The sequence below is a fragment of the Vicugna pacos genome, chromosome 4, assembly GCF_048564905.1.
Source record: "Vicugna pacos chromosome 4, VicPac4, whole genome shotgun sequence".
Classification (NCBI taxonomy): Eukaryota; Metazoa; Chordata; class Mammalia; order Artiodactyla; family Camelidae; genus Vicugna; species Vicugna pacos.
Genome location: NC_132990.1, coordinates 72542959 through 72564653, shown reverse-complemented (window position 1 = coordinate 72564653; position 21695 = coordinate 72542959). Strand labels below are relative to the sequence as shown.

General features: G+C 42.0%; 1 protein-coding gene and 1 non-coding gene across 6 annotated transcripts in view; one reads left to right on the top strand and one right to left on the bottom strand.

Moving 5' to 3' along the window:
- Window positions 1-21695, bottom strand: part of GARNL3 (GTPase activating Rap/RanGAP domain like 3) — a 138826-nt gene that overhangs the window by 73270 nt on the left and 43861 nt on the right. For all 5 annotated transcript variants that reach the window (XM_072960138.1, XM_072960140.1, XM_072960141.1 and 2 more), the window contains one exon: window positions 6227-6301. In XM_072960138.1, the coding sequence (XP_072816239.1) occupies window positions 6227-6301 (75 nt within the window). The remainder of the gene's footprint in view (window positions 1-6226; window positions 6302-21695) is intronic.
- On the top strand, window positions 12446-12549 carry LOC116280406 (U6 spliceosomal RNA). The gene has a single exon (XR_004189794.1). It is a non-coding gene; the product is annotated as a U6 spliceosomal RNA (small nuclear RNA).

The following is a 21695-nucleotide window of genomic DNA, read 5'->3' as shown; positions in this document are numbered from 1 at the left end:
AGATGTCAGAAAATACTCTTGACAATTAGCAATTATGGGACACATAATGAGATTAAATTCAACGTGGACAAGGCAAAATCCTACACTTAGGTACAAATACAAATTACACAAGTACAGGATGGAGAAGGCCAGGTGCTACAAAGTAGCAATTTTCTCTCTTTTTACCCAGTAGGAGATTGAGGCTGAGTGACCTTGAGTCATAAACTGGTAAGTGGTAGAGCTGAGGTCTGAACCCAGGTTGGTTTGACTCCAAAACTGTCTCCACTACACCACGATGTTGCCTCACAGCTCAATAATAGCACGCATGAAAAAGACTGGGGTCGGGAGTTGTGTATAGTAGGTTTGTAAAGAGTCATCAGGCTTCATGAAAAGAGTGTGCCTGGCAAGGAAGGGGAGTGGCCTGCTTCACTCTGTGGCTGTGTGGGCGCACCTGGAGCCACCTGTTCATTTCTGAGCACTTCCACCTAAAAGGTGGACACGACCTCACATGTGTCCAAGGAGCAGCTGCGAGGGTGCTGATGAGTGGAACTGAGTCCACGTCTTAGGAGAAAAACAGCAGATGTCTTGGAATGCTTGAAGGCCTATGCTGTTGAAGAAGACTCAGCCTTACACTATGGGCTCCAGAAACCATAAATAGAAACTCTGAGTGGAAAATATAGACAGTTGAATTTTGTTCAATAAAAAGAATTTTCTAGCAATTAGAGATGCTGAAAAATGGAATTAACTGCTTTAGGGTTGTGATATAATGGGGAATATATATTTGGTCTTTGGCTCTGGCTCCTGGCATAGAGCTCCTAAAACTCTTGGAATTTCCTGAGTAATAAGGGTGACAGGAACATCTTTTGTTCCAATAAGGCCACTCCAGGTGGCCCCTAGATAGCTTCAGGATGAGGCTGGCAGCTAGAAAGACCAAGCTTGATTAGAACTTGGAACTTTCAGCTCCACCCTGCAAATTTTAGGTAGGGGAGAGAGGCTGGAGATTGAATTAATCATCAATGGCCAATGATTTAATTACCCACACCTATGTGACAAAATCTCCACAAAACCCCTACACGATGGGGTTTGGGAAGCTTCTGAGCTGGTGAATACATCATGGTGCTGGGAAGGTGGTGCACCCAGAGAGGGCATGGAAGCTCTGAGGCCCCATCCTCCATCCCTTGCCCTACACATCTCTCCCATTTGGCTGTTCCCCAGTGGTATCCTTTATAATAAATGGGTATGGTAAGTACAGTGCTTTTGAGTTCTGTGAGTCATTTCAGTGAATTATTGAACCTGAGGAGGGGGACTGTGGGAACCCCTGACTTTGCAGTCAAGTCAGATGGGTGTGTGGGTACCCTGGGTACCTGATACTTGACACCGGTATCAGAAGTGAGGGCAGTCTGTGGGACTAAGTGCTGAAACCTGTGGAATAACTCCAGGTAGTTACAGTCAGAACTGAACTGAATTATAGGATACTCAGTTGGTGTCAATTGGCTGGTGTCTAGAGGGAAAAACCTATCAAGGAGTAGCAAGTTTCCCATTACTGGAGATAGAGTCAAGCAGGGACAGATGAGCTGATGGTTGGCAGAACTGTTGCAGAGATTCATGCTGTGGGTGGGGGATTGGCCTAGATGAACTGTATAGCAGGGAGGTGTGGTCCACGGATAGGAGCTGATTTGTAAACAGTCTATGATGAAGTAGACAGTTGTGCAAAGCAAGACTTCAGGACCTCTCAGAGCAGCCTGACATTGCTGTGATGCTCAAGTACTTGCTTAAGGGATTAGCTTCCTTAAACACAATCCAGACCTACCTGGGTATTACTGAATTTGGTGGTGAGTTGTATGAGGGGTGTGTGTGGCATATTGGTCATGCACAGTAGGACCACAGTTCTGCAACAGATTGGAAATTACAAAGCAGGCCCTTCACCAAACACAGCCTGAGAAGCATTGCTCAGAGGCCTGGGCCTCACTGTGAGGTCCTTGTGGCCACTCTGTCTAAGTAGGGCTCCTCCTGTTCCTTTCCCCAGGCTGCCTGTGTGTTTTCTCCACAGGAGGTAACCAAAACTTGCAATCATCCTATGTATTTGTGTTACTTATTTATTGACTACTTCCCTGCCACAAGGGCAGGGACCTAAGCAGTCTTATTTATCCCTGCATCACCAGAGCTCAGCCTGTCTGGCACCAAGAAATGACCCTGAGTGGGGGTTGAATGAATGACTTGATATATGAAAAGCACTCCTAATATAACTTATGTTTTTGGTTATGACGAGCTTTTAAATTATTCAACCAACCCTCCCACTGAAGAAACTAAAAATATAGAAAAATATTAAAGTCACCTCCCAAAAAGCACTGAAGTGCTCACAAGATAGTAAGGAATTAAATGTAGCCAAAACAAAGGCAAGTGGGAACCCAGAGAGGTAAGCAGAGCATGGAAATTCTTTTTTAGTTTGAAAATACTTATCAATCCTGGCAAAATTTATCTTGGGTTTTGGTGACCTCAAGGCACATGAGGGCAAAAATCAAATCCCCAGGATCCACTGAAGTAGGTAAGTGGAATAGGAGACCCACCCCACATTAAGCTGGGACCCCACAGGGTTCCACATTCAAGAAAAGAGAGAGCCGGAGGAGACCACCTCTACCCCAAAGACTCCAAGAAGCTTGCCCCTGTGCAGAGCGGAGGAACATCTCTGAGGTGCTGGGAGCACTGATCAGCGTTCACATCAATTTGCAGCTCCGTTCTGCATCACCTGGGTGGTTTAAAGTCTTGAGCTGGGAGTTTAAACGTGTCTGGCAAAAGCAAATGCACACCCTCCCTCTGATTCTGACACCAATTCTAATACATGTTTTTTTTTTTTCCCACACCACCAAGCAATTCTCTGACACCAGCTGGGTGTCCTATAACTCAACTCAGTTCTGACACTATCTATCTGGAGACAGTGTTGTATCCCACAATTTAAGGGCTTAGTCCTAGAAGACTGCTTCTCCACCTGCAACTTCAGATGCAAAGCACAAATCCAGGTTGTCACCTGTGCTTCTGAACAACTGGCTATAGATTGAAGGTTCCAATGACCCTCTCTGTGGGTCTGATTAATTTGTTAGAGTCCAGAACTCAGACACATTTTACTAGCTAGATTCCTGGTTTATTATAAAAGGATATAACTCAGGAACTGCGAGATGGAAGAGAAGCATGGGGCAAGGTATGTGGATGTCGGAAGGGGCGTGAAGCTTCCACGGAGCTTTTGGGTTTTTATGGAGGCCGCATTACATAGGCACGATTGATTAAATCATTGGCCATTGGTGACTGAACTCAATCTCCAGCCCCTCTTCCCTCCCAGGAGGTTGGGATTGGACTGTAAGGTCTAACCTTCTCATCATGCGGTTGGTTCCTCTGGTGACCAGCTCCCATCCTTAGGAAACTTAGGGGCTTTCCAAAAGCCACTTATTAACATAACAAAAGACACCATGATCACTCTCATTACTTGGAAAATTTCAAAGGTTTTAGGAGCTCTGTGCCGGGAACAGGTACAAAGACCAAACGATATATTTCTTATTATAAGTCACAGTATCATACTCCCTACCCAAAGTCAACTCATCCTAAGCCTTATATTGTTCCTAAAAATTCATCCTCAAGAGCAACAAACAGCACATAATCAGGCAGCCAAGCACACAGAGAAACACATTACATCATGAGCACGTGCCAGGAGAAAAATCAGACAGAGCCACAAAAACCTCACATACTGGAATTACCAGTCACAGATAGTAAAATCATTATACTGACTGTTTAAAAAAATAAAAGACAAATTTGACAATATCTGAAGGGAAGAGCAAACTGTAAAAAGTAACCAGGCAGCCTTGGATTAGGCAATGGTTTCTTAGATACGACACGAAAAGCACAAGCAACGAAAGGAAGAACAGATGAACTAGATCTCGTCAAATTAAGAAACTTTCATGCTTCAAAGGACACAATCAAGAAAGTAAAAAGACAAGAGAATGGGAGAACATTTTGGCAAATCATATATTTAGTATCCATACAGTATAAAGAACTCTTAAAATTCAATAATAAAAGGAAAAATAACTCAATAATGAAATTGCTTTGCAATTTGTTTGTTCATGGGTTTGAAAAACTTTAAGGAGCTAATGCACTAACTCCTTTAACTAACTCAGGGCAAGCCAGGTTTTGCCCCTATAGGTTCCTCTATGGTCTTTTATCAGGCTGTGTGCTAGCACTGGCCAGAGCTTTTAACTGAAGGCCATTGATACAAAACCCAGCCAAAGTGTTCCAATTGAGTATTCGTGCTCAGTGGCTTTGGTGGAAATAAAATTCAAAACAGTATTTGAGCCTTGATATCATATTTCCCACAGAAGCAATCTGAGACAGGATTGTGTTTTGGACACAACAGACCACAAGGATTTGTGAAATCAGTAACTCCACCAAATGGTTCCAAAGATGTTAAGTGAACAGCCAGTGGCCACACTGCTGGTGAGTTGTGGGGCCATGATTTGAACCCAAGCAGTCTGACACTAGAGCCACCCCTGCCCATGATCCTTCGAAAGTGATTTCCAGTCCCTGCCCCTGTCCTCTGGCATATGGTCTGGTCAGGTGACAGTGCCAGGTGAGGAGTGTTTGATAACCAGAGTGTGTGGTGATCTAGGACCACACGAAGGTTCCATCTGTGTCTTTCCTGAGAAGTGTGGATTTACTCTAGACACTGGTCCTGGTAGGAGCCAGAGTTGTGATTCTGAGGGGTGGGGCAAGCCGGTGCACTTTGTTCATCTGGGGCTGTCCTGAAGTTCTGCAAAATTTTGGTAGCAGAATGATGTGTTGAGGAACAGAAACTTCTGGGGTCTCTGGTACTTAACGTAGACACTCAGCACGGTGGCTGCTAGCCTTCTGAGGACTGGAGAGTGAGGAATCAATGCTTCTGTCCCTGACTTAGTTCCTGGGACACCCTTGGCGGATTGAGTCTATGATGATAAGACTCATCTCAGGAGCAGGACCATTTGGGGGCGGCTGTTTCCGAGCCTCAGAAGCAAATTTCCTTGGGATTGCTGTCTTCTGTGCAGATCAGTTGACATCATTCTGGACAAGAAGTATGTAGGCACATATTCAAGGGTCCAGCCCAAGATGGGACTGTCCCCTTTGCCTCACAGAATAATGGTGAGGATACCATGTCTGGGTAAGGGGGTTTGCTAAGTTAAGGCAAAGACAAAGAAGGGCAACAACTTCCTGAATGCTGTTGGTTTCAAGTTAAGTCCACAGCCCACGACCAAGAACATGATTAAGGAGGTGGTCAGGAGGGCAAGGCTGGCTATGCAGCCCTACTTATAGGAACAACAACAACCATCATTACTATTACAGCTATCACACTGAATTCTCACTACGTGCTGGGCATAGCACTAAGAGCTTACAAGTTTAGCTCACTGAATTTCTCAATTATCCCAAGATAGTTTCCATCTTACAGATGAAGAATCTGGGCTTCAGAAAGGGTGCTTACTTGCTTAGGGTCACACAACTAGGAGGTGGGAGAACTGGAACTTGAACCCAGATTTGCCTGATTCTAAAGCTGGGGGTGCTGGAGCACTACGATGGGCTACCCCTCAGAGAAGCAGCAAAGTAGAAAAAACTGGGGGCTTAGACGGCACTCTGCAGTTTTGTGGGTAGATCCCAAGGGATGGAGTGGACAGTGGAGGTTTTAAAGAAGAAAGGCCAGTGAGGTGAGTCCTTGTGGCCTACGGCAAGGAAGACCAACAGAGCCCAGAAAGAGGGCTTGGGCCCAAGAAGTGGCAGACAGGGATGGCCTCCTTTCCTGGTGTCTCCTCTGAATAAAGATGACATTTTGTAATCACAGTCACTTTTCGCATCTCTCTCTGGGACCCTGATATTGCTCATACGGCAGCGCCAAATGGACCAGCCCAGCAAAGGCGAAGAGCTGGGGTTCTGGCGCCACTCACAAGGGTGTGGCTGTGAGTTTGTCTCTGGTCTCAACGCTGGCAGACCACCTTCATGTGTCTGCCTAATTTTATTACAGATCTTTCAAAGGGTGTTAATAGTGCCTTACATACAAAGAATAATGGCGCTTTCTGAACTTCCCGTCTGCTTCAAGCAAGCTCTGAAGAGCTCTAGTTGAGTTCCCAGGCTCCCCTCAGGTAGCCTCCTGTGGCAGTGAGGATCCCCAGCAGCTCACTGCTGTCACAGGCACCACGGTCATGTGCTGGGTGGTGATACGGGACCTGGGAGGCTTCCTTACCTCATCTGAAGAGCCATTTTCCACTCTGAATCTTCCGGCCCTTTGGATGGCTCCATCAGCATCGCTGGAAATAAGCTAGGGGACAAAAGAGCACTCAGTTAGGAAGCCGGGTTTGCAATGCCCCTTCCATCTGTCCTTATCTGCCTGTAAGTCAATCAAATCCAGCGAGAGCTGGAGGGCCCAGCCCAGAAGTTGATGGTCTCTTTGAAGCTCTATCAGCCACGTCTTCATACGTAGGGCCCTACAGCCTTCAGGAAGTTGAAGAGTAAGGAACACCTAACCCATAAGAGTGGAAAACAAGAGCATCAAATCTAAATTTGAACATATTCCAATACTGAAAAGCACTGAAGTGATGCTCCCTGAAAAACAACCTTAATGCACGTCACACACAGACAAGTGCAGCTCACACATGGCAAAACCAAAAGCCAAGTCTCAAGTTCAGCCGCCTTCATAGGAAAGCCTGAAAAACTATTAATGACTGGCAGAAACTCAAGGCTCCACTAGCATCACAGAAAGCTCTTGTGCTTCATTCAGTTTTAAACAGTTTCCAAAAGGCCAATTAGTCCCTTCACAGGCGGGCAGCCTGTATTTTAGCTCTGGCAATACGATGCTAACAAATAGACAGTCTTCATTCAAGGAGCTCGATGCTGGAAAGAGATGAGTTAAAAGGAAATCAGGGCTTGGAGCATCAGTCCTAACATCACTGACTCAAGACTTCTTAACTTTCTTCCTCCTATATCTTCTAGATTTCTCAGTAGCAACATGGGGCAATGACATGTCTTATTTTAACCTTTTAAATCTGCCCCAAATTTGCAGCAAAGATCTGCTGACAATTTCCATATCCCAGACTCATTAGAACACACTTGCCTAGAGGGGCACTTCTCACCACTCTAACTCAAGGCTTACCCAGTAAAAAGATACACAATTTTTTATGGAAGATTATCTCGTATTTTCACTCATGTTTAAGAGATATGAAGGTATGAAAATAAATGGAAAAATTTCAGGAAAAAACTCTACAACTTTTCCCAAGGACAATTGTATGAAAAAGATTGATAAATTCCATGATAAATATAAAAATAATAGTATCTACTATTTATTGAGTGCTTCTATATACCATGTACTCTTCTGGCCTTAACATGTATTATCTCATTTTATTCTCATAAAAACAACAAAGTTGGTACTATTATTATCCTCATTTACGAGTGAGGAAACTGAGGCAGAGAAAGTTTAAAATAACCAGCTAAGGTCACATCTAGTATGTCGTAGACCTGGGACGTGAACACAGGCAGTCAGATTCCAGAAGCCCGCTATCCTCATTAACCACTACCCTACTTAACCATCCTCCATGGAATGTCCACGATAGGGTCCAGTTTTATACCTAACTTTATCCTGCAAAATAATTTCTAAAACATATATGAAGGTTTTTATGTATATGTTTAGCTTTTATGTCATCAGATCATTATACTGTTGAGAAACTGAAGATGGGCAATAGAGGCTGTGCTGTGAAGAATTTAATTTGCTCAGGGACGTCTGGCCTTTGCTCTTGGCTCCTGGGAGTTGATCTCTAAGCCCTATGAATGTCCTGTGTGAGTGTCTGTTTACCTGGGGACTTTGAGCCACATGGGAGAGTATGGTGGGGGCTTTGGCCCACATGGTATCATATCTACCTCTGGACACCAAAACCGAGGTGAGCTTCCCTGGTTGGCAATACTCCGTGTGTACTGCCACACAGCATTGCCAGGAGGCATTAGTGCTGCCCATGACCCCATGGGAGAGAACAGCTGGAAGATCTGCCTTTGGATCTCTCCCAGACTCTGTCCTGTGTGTCTGTTCCCTTGGCTGATTTTAATATGTATCCTTTGCTGTAATAAATGGTAAGTGAGCTTAACAGCTTTCAGTAAATTCTGTGAGTCCTCTTCTAGCAAATTATCAAACCTGAGTGACCCTGGGGACTCCTGAACTCTGCAGTTGGTATCAGAGGTGAGGGATCCTGTGGATGGTTTCCTAACCTTACAGGCCAGTTCTAAAGTACAAGAGCAAGATGAATTTAGGTACCCTGGGGTCACTGCCACTTTCACAGGGGAGTATAGAGGATTCAGTGTCAGTTCTTTGCTTGTGAGCCTCTACTCACTGTTAAAATGTAGAGAATAGCAAATCGGTTTCAAGTCGGGTGTTACTGGTATAGGCTGCCTGAAGGGCTTTGGGAGAGGCATTCTGAGGTCACATCTGAACTTGGCAAGGAAAGAGAGCTGCAATCTATTACTAAGGTCTGCCACAGGTGTATAAAGAGAGAGGGTGACACACACATCCCTGAGTTAGAGGTTGGTAGACACAGTCCTCACTATAGCCAGTCTCATCAGGACCCCAAGACTTGGGAAAGGAGCTGATGGTCATTCACTGATTCACTCAGACATTCACATAACCAATGTAAGTAGTGACACTGCCAGGCACAGGCTATACTGCTCTTTTCCTCTGATGAGATTAGAACAAGAAGCTTATTGCTTACCTTGATTAAAATGTTCAAGAAGAAGAAAGGATACGTTTAATGATTGGATGGTTAGAAGGAATTTAGCTACCTCTTGACTACAATCACGAAATCCACAAAGACCCTGGAATCCTGCCTCCATCTAACCTGTTTAACTCCATCACATCACCACCTCCACCATCCCCATCTCCATCCAGGTCACTGTCACTTCTCACCTGGATGATGACCACCTCCTGACCGGCCTGTCTATCCACCCACCTCTGCTTCTCTCCAAACAACTCCTCACACTGAAGCACAGGGGATTTTGGCAACTGCAAATCTGATTGTCCCACGATCCCACCTCTAGCCCAGCAGCCCCACTCCTTTACCCAGAGGACATGCACAACGCTACTCCCTCACCCGGAAGGCCCTCCTCTCCCATCCTCCTGCTGTGAACTCCTTCTCATCACTCAGTTTCACCACAGTCCCCACCTACCTGCCCTGGCCTCGCTGCCCGGGGAAATGCCCCAGAGCAGTCCTCCCAGCTGTGATTTACCTTTCTTTGTGCCATTACCCACGCCCTCCTTCTATGCCCATGGAGAAGCTCCAGGAAGACAGCAACTATGTTTTTTTCATCACTGTACCTCCAGAGCTACACTCATTGCCTGACTTAGTACAGATACCCACTAAAAAGTTATTACACAGGAAATCTGTGAATAGATGAATGCCACATCCCTGTGGCTATGACTGGGGGTGAGATCTAGTCCAGTTCTGGAAACCAGAGAATGTTCATTACTCACACAAGAAATTTCAAAGAAATTCTACCACATCTATCATGAAGGAAAGACCAAAGTGAAGGACAGAACAAATCACATGAATCACCATTTGTGAGGGAAAGGCAGCTCGAGTGGCAATGTGATCAAACTTGCCAGGTCAAACTATCCCTGCTGACCTCCCACTGGCCAGGCCCGTCTCAGGTGAGGGTGGGTGTTAGGACATTAGGTGGGAAGGGGATCTACCAGTCACACTGGGGACATGATTCTCGCAGGGACGTGAAATGGCAGCCCCAGAGCTCCCCTGCCCGCCTCACCCTCACAGCTGGCTTGGACAGCTGGCTAAGTAAAGCAGAGGGTGCCGTGGAGGCTTGTGCTGACCAGGCTGGTACACCAGCTGATGTGAAAGCTCCAGTGAATTATGGGCTGAGAAAAACAACACTGCAGAAAAAAAAATCCATTTAACATGACAGAGAAGCTGTTTCTATCAGTAGTTTTCTTTAAAGCCTCTGATCTGGCCAACTAAAACTATGTAAGATCTATAAGCTCTTCCCTTTGTTGGAAGGAGGTTTGCCACAGGCATAACATAAAGACCCATCTAGATGCCCAGTACTGCACACCCAGAAGCCCTTTCCCCTGACGCCTTCTACGTGGTACAGAGTTCTGGCTGCTGCCACCTTCCACAGTAATGGAACTATAGCCAGACACATGGCTAGACCACATTTCCCTCAAGGTGGCCATTTGACTTAATTCTCCCCACTTGAAGGTGGGTCAGAGTCCCAGGTGGCACACAGGGATCTCGGCCCTTTAGAGAGGGAAGGTGCCTCCCCTACGTGTTCTTCCCCTCTCCACTGACTAGAACCTCAATGACCAGAGAGACCTTGACGTCCATATTGAAGACAGTGGGTTCATCTCGAGCCTGAACGTGCAGGGCAGAGTCACTCAACAAAAAATGCTTGGTTGGAAATGACAGAGAAATATAGTCGTTCTTAACTGCATTTCAATTTTCTAGGCCAATTATATACCCTGTAATATACCCTACAAGGAAGAACAAAGAAAAAAATCATTGAACCAATGACAAGTCCATAACTTAAAATGTAGAAACTGATCTGAGGTATATGAGCAAATGTTCTAGAAAACATATTGGCTATAAAAAGCACAAGGAAATTTTAGGCAATTGCTAATTGTAATAATTTGGGAGGATACTTGGTCTATGAAAATGGAACAATCCGTGATTAGCTTTCAGATGTAAAGTATAGTTTCTGAATTTTGAAATGTAGACCACATTTCACAGTGACCACACTGAATTGAAAATTAGATATTGAGAAGAAAATGCCTCCAAGAGTAAATTAGAATATCAGTTTGAGGTAGATAGAGGAAACTGACTATCAAAAATACAGAGAAAAATGCAAGGAATCATAGACTGAGGTGTTATTAAGATGGTCTTTGGGCAGGGAACCCAAGAATAACCAAATTATTCCCTAGACCAACCAACCTCTGGTGAGGTCTAGACCACAACTAGAGAATGCCTTTTTTACTGAAGACTGGCCTGAAAGGTTTAGAAACAAAGTAGAGAGCAAGTCAGTCTGAGATCTCATCACTCCAAAGCCAGCAGAGAGAAAGGGAGTCCATCAGTCTCCTCACATAGGGGTATATCTGGCCCTTTGTTACTCTTCTGGGAGAAATGTCCAAAAAGGACATTCCCACATGTGCTCCAACCTTTGCAAGTGCCGCTCTACCTACCCAGGAGTTCAGTGACCAGTCAGATGTTTCAATCTTTCAATCCAAATCTGTACTCCTGAAAGATGGAGTGAAGGAGAGGGGTAGAATGAAGAAGTGGGTAACAGGGAGCCTGGAACTCCTCCTAGAGGTCAATGGAGAGAAGAGTACAGACATTGCAATAAATAGCAATGGGTTATACTCCCCTATCAAAGGAAAAAAGACTCCAGGATTGGAAACATAAATGAAATCCAACTAGCTGCAAGAGATAATAAAATAAAACAATACAACAAGACAATCATGAAAAAGAAAGGCAAAGGAAAAAATATTTATGGTAAGGTGGGGAAAAACGGTTAGGAAATGATAAAACCAAAAGGTAGAACTTAGGAGAAAAATATCAAATTTAAAAAGTTATGGTACATGAATAAATAGATCTACTGCTCCCATAAAGCAAAACTATTATAAACAGAAGTTTCTAAAATTATAATTATAATGGGAGATTTTAGAATATTTCTGATAGGCCAAGGCAAAAACTAGTAAGGAATTATAAAAAAAAATCAAATAATAAAATTAGTAAGCATGCTTTAATAGACATAAACTAAATTTATCAAAGTACAGAGAATACACACCTTTTAAGAACATCTATTAAAGTTTTAAAAATTGATCAAATATTGGATAGAAAGTAAGCATGAATAAATTCTATAAAAATAGAAACTGTATACATAATATTTTATTTATTATTAGTTTTTATTTTTTAATGGAGGTATGGGGGATTGAACCCGGGACCTCATGCATGCTAAGCACATGCTCTACCACTGAGATATATCCACCTCCCTAGAAACTGTATAGATAATTTTTTAGCATCATCCAACTGAATGAGAAATTAGTAACCAAAGGACTAAAAATTGGGAATTTAAAATTATCTGAAAAAACTCTTGGTTCAAGTAGAAAAACTAAAATTGGACACTATTCAGACCTCAACAGTGAGAACAGTACCTATCAAAGCAGATAATGCAACTGATGCTACATTTACAAGAAAATTCATATTCTTAAATGATTTCATTATTAAACAAGAATGAATAAAAACAATGAACTAAGCATTAATTTCTAGAAGATATAAAAAGAAAAATGAAATAAATCCAAGGAAAGCAGGGGGAAGGAATCAATAAAAGATCAGGGCAGAAATTATAGATTTAGGAAGTCAGCAGAATCAATGAGCACATCCAAGAGATAGCTAACAAGCCTGATTCTAAAAAGCAAAGAATGCTTGCTTCGGCAGCACATAGATTAAAATGGGATTGAAATAGAGAAGATTAGCATGGCTCCTGTGCAAGATGACATGCAAATATGAAGTGTTCCATATTTTTATAAATTAGGAGTTTGGGATTAATAGATACATACTACCATATGTAAATAGATAAACAACAAGGACTTACTGTATAGCACAAGGAATATATTCAATATCTTGAATATCTATATTTTTTTGTTTTGAGAGGAGGTAATTAGGTTTATTTATTTATTTTGGTAGAAGTACTGGGGATTGAACCCAGGACCTCGGGCATGCTAGGCATAAGCTCTTCTACTGAGTTATACCCTGCCCACCTTAAATATCTATAACAGAAAAGAATCTGAAAAAGAACATATATATGTATATACATATATATAACTGAATCAATTTGCTGTACACCTGAAACATACACATATTATAAATCAACTATACTTCAATAAAAAAGTAAATAAATAAAAAGCAAAGAAAAAACACAAATATATAGAGTGATAATAAAGAAAATATAATTGCTAAGAAGAAAAGAGATTTTAAAAAGTGTGAGAGAATACCATATGAGACTATGCGAATATTACCAAAAACTTCAGTAAAGTGGAAATTTTCTAGGAAAATATACACAATGAAGATTATTTTACGAAGAGAAAGAAACCTGCATATACCAATAACTGTAGAACTGGAGAGGTTCTCAGAACAGCGCCCCACAGAGGCAGCCCAGGCTCTGAGGGCCTTTGGAGGAGGTGAAGGGCCCATCCTCACCTGCCACCTACATCCTCACTCAAAGTAAGCAGGAGAGAGTTTCCCTACAGAAGACACAAGTAACAGAATTCTTTTGCATTTGTTTGGGTGCAGAAGGTCAGGGAAAGGATATTAACACATATTTAACATCGGTAATGCTAAGGGAAAAGGACAAGACTGTTATGCTATTTTACTTCATTTTGTCTGACTTCTCTTAATATGGTCAAACACCAAAGGATCAGTGTTGAGGAAGACAGTGCCCAAGAGAGAAGAGGGAAAAACAAAATTAAACCTTCACTTGGTTACGATCTGCCAGGCACTATGAGGGATTCCTTTAGAGTTCCTGCACTGTCCAATACTGTAGCCACTAGCCCCATTTAAATCCAATTATAAATTAATTAAGATAAAATAAGAAACATTCAGTTCCTCTGTTGCTCTGCCTACATTTCAAGTGTTCAATAGCTGCTACACTGGGTAGTGAAAATGACAAATTTCATTAGTCACAGAAAGTTCTGGACAGGACTGTGATATGCTGGACTTTGATGCAACTCTGGGTGACCAAGATTAATTCAGTTTCTCAGGCTGAAACTCCTTCAGTTAGTTAAATACACTAAAAATGGTGGAAATTCACATAATTTAATGTCCAGAGTAGAGGCTTGGTCCAATCTCAGCCAAACTGTAACTGATTCTTTTAACATGAAACAGTATTCAATGTATTAGCTATTTTATTTCCAGAAAAAGTAATATCCAAGCAATAATATCCATTTGTATGATTTAACAAGTTAATGCAAAAGAAAAAATTAAAATAGGAAGGATAAAGTGTTACTCACTAACTACTATAAATAAAAGTATTATTAGTTTAATATTAGAGGCAATTAGATGAGAAAATTTCCTAAATTAATACATACATTTTCAAAAACCAAAAAGTTCTTTTCCTCTCTACTTAATTGCTTTGTTTCTTCGGGCTGGTGTCTGTTTCCACACCTAAAGCAGTGCTAGGATTCCCTGCAATCTCTGTTTATCACACACTGTGTACTTGGGATTCAGGGATATCTGAATCATAGAAACAGTATTTTAACCTAGGAAAAAATCTTTAAACATTTATGTAAATTATACCTTTAAAAATAATATTTCAGATTTCCACCCTCTGCCCTATCTCCTTTCTTTAAAATGAGTGGTTACAAGGGTGGGTTTTGGGACCCAACTGACCAAGTTCAAATCTCAGTTCCACATTTACTAGCTGTGTGACCTTAGGCAAATCACTTAATTTTTCCTCTCTAAATTTCGTATTTGTTATCCCTAAAATTAGGGCAATGATTGTGGCGACTTTAGGGCTTGTGGAGAGAATTCAGTAATATAAAACACAGAATGAGCCTAGAATAGTGCCTGGACATAGGAAGTGCTCAAGCATGTTATAACAATGCATATTATAACAGTATCGTAATGATTAAAATAAAATGCCCTGATTATTGTTAGTATGATTAAACTATTTTAATGCACTTAAACTCTTCGAAGCTCTGTTTAAACATTGGTCTATCTTGCCAACATTATTGAGAACCTGTTTCTCAGGGCCGGTACTAAGTGCTGGATTTATAAAGACAAATGCTACATGATCCTGCCCTGGAGGAGCACAGAGCCCAGTGGGAGAGAAAGACGCACACACATATAAACAGATAAATCACCACACAACCTAGTTAAATGCCACAGCACAGAAGCAAGGATAGGGCACTGGGGGAGGGCAGAGGCTGGAGAGACAACTCTGCCTAGGGGAGCCGAAGGTTTCATTGCTATTATGCAATTTCTTCTGGAAGATGTACAGGACCTTTGAGAAATGACTTCTAGCATAAGCAGATTTTTTTAAACTACAAATACTGGTCAAGCAGACTATTTGCATATGCAAATCACAGATACGAAGACAAACACATACACCCCTGATTTAGAAAGTACTGCTCAGAAGGGAAGAAAGGAAGTTAAAATGTTTCCATCAAGAAAAGGCTGGTGGATAAGGGCTAAACATGGGCTGAATGAGCCATCACAGACTGGTGAGTGCTGCTCCTGGGCCCTCGTTCACTTCTGCTACCTGCAGAGAGAGGCGAGAGTGTGGGAAGCAGGGACCAGAGGAGAGGTTCTCTTCTTCTCACTTTTTCACCCCAGTCCTAGTCTGCCTGTGCCAAAGGGCGGGGAAAAGATTTGGAAGGCTGGGCAGCTGGAGTGCAGAGCACAGGGTGCATGTCAGAACACGCAGATTGGTTAGAAGATTCTCTAGCTGGGAAGATAAATGTTGACTGAAGAACCACCAAAGCCTCGGATCAGGGCTCAGACTTTTCTTATCCTCATCTCTGGCTACCATCCTCAGAAACTCAACGTCCATCATGATGATTCATCTCATGTCTTGAGCCCACGTCCTTTTGTTTTCTCAAATCTAGTGACCTCACTTGACTTCATGGCTTTGCCATCCACTACTAAGACCCCAAACATGCTCTCACCCAGACTGGTACAGCTTTGTCATCACAGCACCTAACTTATAACCCACTCTGGCTCTTTCAGTACATATTCTAGCTGGGGATCAACCCTGTACTTACCAACACACAGACCTTCGTACTGCTGACTGCTCCTCAAGCCCATCAAGTCAAGTCCCAGCTCTCAGCCACTCCCACCAAGTAAACTCTCACTCTTCCTCTTCTGTGTTCAAAGAGACAAGTTTCCATACGACTAAGCCTATGTCAAGCTCCTGCTCCCTGACCACGGCTGGGTTGTCACTGCCACTCCCCAGTTCTTTTATCCATGCCTTTTTCACTTCCCATCATATCTCCCATCTTGCCCCTGGCTTGTCAGTCACCAAATTACCACTTCAGAAACACATTTTCTTCTAAGCAGTGGCCTTTCCATCTATTCTATTCAGCAATCTGAGGCAAGTCAGGATGAGTAGTCATCTAACCCTCCATCTCAAAATATATCCATCTCGATTTCCCACTAAAATAATATCTGACCTGCAATCCCTGATACTCAGATTCCCAGTAAAATATTTGTAAAGATTCAGCACAAAAGATGACACTTCATGAGCCTGAAGACTGATTGTCCATCCTATGGCCAAAATATCAGGACACTTTCTACTTACTATATGGCCAGTGGAGAAGAACTGGGAAACATATTTGGTTACTGACTTTGTTGCCTGAATCAGTAAATCTGTTCACAGAATCTGATCACAGAAAGCTGGAGGGCAATTTACTCTTCTTTCCATCATCTCTTGGCTAAGAAACACTGGGTCCATATGAAGAGTGACAATAAAATACTGGGAGTCATCCTTTTACTTCATGAAATACTGCATTTTGAGGTAGCCCCAGCCATTCCAGCACCAAGAAAACATTGGGCAAGATGTGGGGAGGGAGGGAGACAAAGTCCATCTTAGAAAACACAAAGCAAAAAGTGCCGCAGGTAGGGAGAGAGACAGGAAGGGTCCTGGTAGCAGAGCAGCCTAGGGAACACAGTTTTGCCAATATGCCAAGCAGTTGGCCGCACCAAAGTGTCGCTGGGGACGGGGAGAGATTTAACCTTCATAATCTCCATCGCATTCTTTAATCTACACAGGTGATATTTTCTCAAGCTTCTGTAAAGAGCTAAGCAAACATTACTTTAATAATCCTCTTCCAACCAGACTGCTACCTGTAGCTCCCTAAGTCCCGGCTGTATGTATCTAGAGCCACTGGTTCAGAGCAGCAGAAAGTCAAGCACAGAACATCCTATCTCATTCCCGTGAGCTTTACAAGATAAACACCAACTAGACCATGGATATTTGGATATTGATCCAGATGTTTAGTTCAGAGCAGCTGCAGTACCCAAAAGGACAATGAGAGCTGAAGGCCAGTTGTACATTGTCTGTTGAAAATACAAGGTTTGAATAGCTCTTTGTTTTCATTTGAAGATTTTGTAAAAAGAAAAAAAAAACAATGCAACATTGTAAATCAACTATACTTCAAAAAAAAAAAGGAGTTATGAAAAAAATGCTACATATTATCCTGAAAACTAAAAAAGGAAGCACATCATTTTTTTACTATGAAACCAAAAAAAATTTTAGAAAAGCAGTTGTAGTCCTCAGTGAGACAGAAAACACAATTTTTGTAACAAGTGTATACAGCTTGTGGAAGTGGGCAAGATTAAAAAAAAAAAAAAGAGGACCAAAAATGAAAATATAGAATTTAAATCCTGATTGGAGGAAGAAAGCAAAATGTTTACTGTAGAAAACAGACACAGTAATATGTTTATCATTTGAGATGGTTTCCTAGAATGAAAAGGAACAAAATAAAATGAAAATAATGAGAAAGAAAAGACAGTTACGGAGGACAGAGAAAAAGATCTTCCTTACTGCTTCAAGGGGGAAAATGAGCCTAATCAAAGATAAAGCCGAAGAAAATATTCATCTGTAACATAAGACCTGGGTCTAAGTATCACAAAGATGCAATGTTTTAGGCAAAACTGGTAAGAAGAGAAAATGCAGAGAAACTATGGGAAACATTTTAAAAATAAAAGAATAAAGGAGATTTGAGAAAGCTTCAGGTAGAAAATGTTACCAAGAAAAAAAATAAACTGAACCGTCTCAGGCTTCTTTATGAACACTAAAGGGCAGAAGATAACTATACTGGGTTGAACGGTGTTCCCGCTGACCCTGAAATTTACATCCACCTGGAACTTCAAAATGTGCCCTTATTTGCAAAGAGGGTCTCTGCAGATGTAATTAAGTAAGTTAAGATGAGGTCACTGGATTAGGGTGGGACCTACCTCCAATGGCTGGTGTCGTTATAGGAGAAAAGAGAGGTTGGTGCAGATACATAAATGCAGATTAGGAGGCCATGTGCTGCAGAAGCAGTGACTGGAGTGGTCAGCTACAAGCCAAAGGGTGTCAGGGATTGCTGGCAACCCCTGAAGCTGGAAGAGGCAAAAAAGGATTTTTCCCCAGAACCTTCAGAGAGGGAGTGTGGCCCTGCTGACATCTTGATTTCAGACTTCCAGCCTCCGGAAGTACAAGAGAATAAATTTCTGTTGTTTTAAGCCATTCCGTTTGTGGTAATTTGTTATAGCAGGCCTAGAAAAATAATACAGTAACAATAGATCAAAATTTGTGAGGTTTTAAGAGAGAAAGATGATGACTCAGAAATTTAAAAAACCAGCCAAGCTGTTCTTATGAAAGGCATAGCTCGAGACATTTTCAGACACAGAATGACTGAGAAAAGATAACCCTCACGTACTGCATAAAAAAACTTACCTGGAACTGCAGGGCAAGGATGCCTGCAACCATGATATTTACTATTATTCTGGAGTTACAGCCAATGTGTAGTCAATGCAATCAGACATTAAGAAGAAATAAGAGATTTAGATGGAATAAGACAAAGTTGTCTGTGGAAGAGCATCTATGTCTCCAAAAAGAGAATATTTGTTTTTAAGTAAAGAAGCACAATAAAATATATAGCCTCATTCTGTATATAAATTTAATTACTAAAGGGACATACACTAAATCTTAATAGTGATTATCTGTAGGTGATAGGATTACAGATAAATTTAATTTTCCTGTGCTTTTTCAGTATATTTCAAATTTTCTATAATCAGCATATATTCCTTTTATAATCAGAAAAGTATGTTTAAAAGTATATCAACACACACATACACACCCAAAGACTGGGAAGTGACAAAATATTTAAGAAAAGAAAAATGGAATTGATCAGACACCAGGTATTTAGCAAAACTGATCTTTTAGCTAACACAGCTATGTACAACTGGGGATATAGCAAAAAAGAACAATGAGTCCTGCCCATTAGAAAAGGTAAGAAATCTGCACAAATAATTACAGTGTAAAACATGACAGGTGCCACAGAGAAATGCAAAGAACTGCAGGGATCTGAAAAGTGAAGATGACTTTCTCATAGGGAAATCAGGTAAGAACATACAACCAACAGGATTTGGTAAGAGAGCAGATGTGGGCTACGGGTGATTTCCTGGTTTGTGAAATCAGCAACTGAAAGGGAGGTAGACACACTCATGCCGTGATTTGGGTGGTGAGTTCAGGAGTGGGTATTTTAAGGTTCAGTTGCCCATGGCGATGCCCAGTGGGCATCTATATGCCATGAATAGAGACCTGAGAAGAATATAAGGATCTGTGAGTCTCAAGACAGTACCCGAAGTCATGGGGGTAGGCAAAATCATGAGGGAGAGCATGTCCAGTGAGAAGAGTGTCTGAGGCAGAATCCTGAGGAGCAGCCAAATGTAAGGGCAGGCAGAAAAGAAGAGATTCCCACAAGAAGCTGGGAAGGTGAAGTCGGGAGGCGGGAGGAAAAATAGGAGAAGGCAGAGGTGTTGACGCCAAGGGAGGAGGAAGTTTGAACAGGGCGCAGGCGCAGGTGGGCCTGCGGGATAAAGACTAGAAGCATCAACTGGATTTGGTAGCAGGGAGGTCTCGGGTGACCTTGGCAAGAGGAGGATCAGCAAAGAGCCAGAAGGCGAATTTGGAAGGGAAACTGTGGGACTATCATCTCAGGGATCAAAAAGAGAATTTAGAGTGGCTGAAATGTACTCCCAAAGCAATTAAAAAGTCTTCACATCTATTAAGCAAACACAGCTTGATACTGTATTTTAAAAGACTGTAACACAGTGATAACTGCAGTAGACCATTTAAAAAGCTGAAGTCAAAAAGCACACAATCCTTCTCTTACACATAATGGAGCCCAAAGCAACTACTTTAATTAAGTGGGTAAAACAGTTCAATATAAAAATAAGAATATTAGTTGTGGCATGAAACTGGGAGCCCTTTTTGGTAGGTCAGTCATGGAGGCTACACTGGATTTGGGGCATGCCTTTTCCTAAATTCACCCAGCAAAGGGGAAAAAGGGAGCAAATTCTACAACCTACAGATACTCTCCTCTCTTACAAAGAGTGTGAATCTGCTCCAGCCCACTGAAGGTATGTGTACCCCGAGGAAGCAGGGACTTGACCAGAGACAGGAGAAAGCTGAAGACAAGGGTCTCAGCTCAGGGGCGCTGAGAGAGACCAAATGCAGCCTCAAATGCTCGGGGTCCCACAGCTGCAGAGAAATTTCTCACAAGTTGCCAGCCAAGGGGCAACTAATAAGTTAAAACCACTAGACTTTACTCTGAGGGCCCGATGACGAGCTCTGAATGTTCAGAGCCCACACGGTGAAAGGTTGGCAAAAAGACAAAATTCCTTTTCAAGGTAACATCACTAAAAGAAGTAAAAGAGTGGTTTTCAAATTGTTGGGTGTGTGTTCATGGCTGTTCAATACTACAATTTTGATGGCAGACCTGCCTAAATTCAGAAGTAAACATATATGTACAAAAGCACCTTTCAGAAAACTTAAAATATTTTCTATTCATCAGAGCAGCATACAAAGGTATATAACATTATATATTTTTGATGAAGCTTAAACTTTTTCTTTACTGCAACTGATAATATATACTGCTGAGCCTGGTCTTACTGAAAGTTGAGGTGGGCATGCGACAGGACCTGGTATAGGGCAGAGGTCACTTTGGCACAGATAAGATGTGAGACACAACAGATATTATCAAGCAGACACCAAGAAAGATTGTGTGTTTGAGACACACGTGAGAATTTTACCTCCAGAGTATACAAGAGACCACAATCAAGACAGAAAACTCGATTTGCTGTGAAGAATTAACCAATAAACAATATGCTAACAGTTTGTATCTCTGGTTATATGAAATATAAACTGTTGTACATTGATCAAAATTTGAAAGTATTTTTTTATATGAGGTTAGTTATTCCTGGGGATTCAAGATAGATTCATTAACTTCTAAGCATTTGCCCCATTATTCTAGATGAATAAAGGCACTCTTTTTCAAAAAAAAAAAAAGTAAAGTATGTTTACAGTACACCAGTTGAAGGGTACCATATCCCACCAGCTGAAGATCACTAGAGTTACAGAACAAAGACCCCAGGGTGCCAGTAGAAGGTGCAGGAGCCAGAGATTGTGAGATGAGCTAAGGGGCCACAGCAGCAGCGAGGGTCACCCTGAGGAGGACGTGCAGCAGCACAGGAAGGGGAGACATGTGCGGCCACCAAAAGGAGCAGGAGCAACCCAGGCCCAAGGACGGAAGTCTAATTTTGAAACTGGAGAGCATGCTGGTGCCCGAATATCATTTAAGTTGCTGTTTCCAGGGTCGATTTTGCCTAGGAAAATTTGGAGGACTTGTTTGGTATATTTATTATGGTGTGTTTAGCTAGTTGATTTGGAAGACTTTTGGACACCAACTATCCAGACTATTAACACAGGGCTCAGTGCTCAAGATGGTCACCAAATGGCTGGTCAGGTGATGCTAATTCTCTCCAGCTGTTTTTGATCCTAGGAAAATAGGTCATAAAATCCCACTAATCAATAAGTAGGGTAGGGAGGAGACAAGGGTTAAAACTATTCTATAAACTAGACTACCATCAATGGGGGACAGAGGATATGCTGTTAAAGGCTAGAAG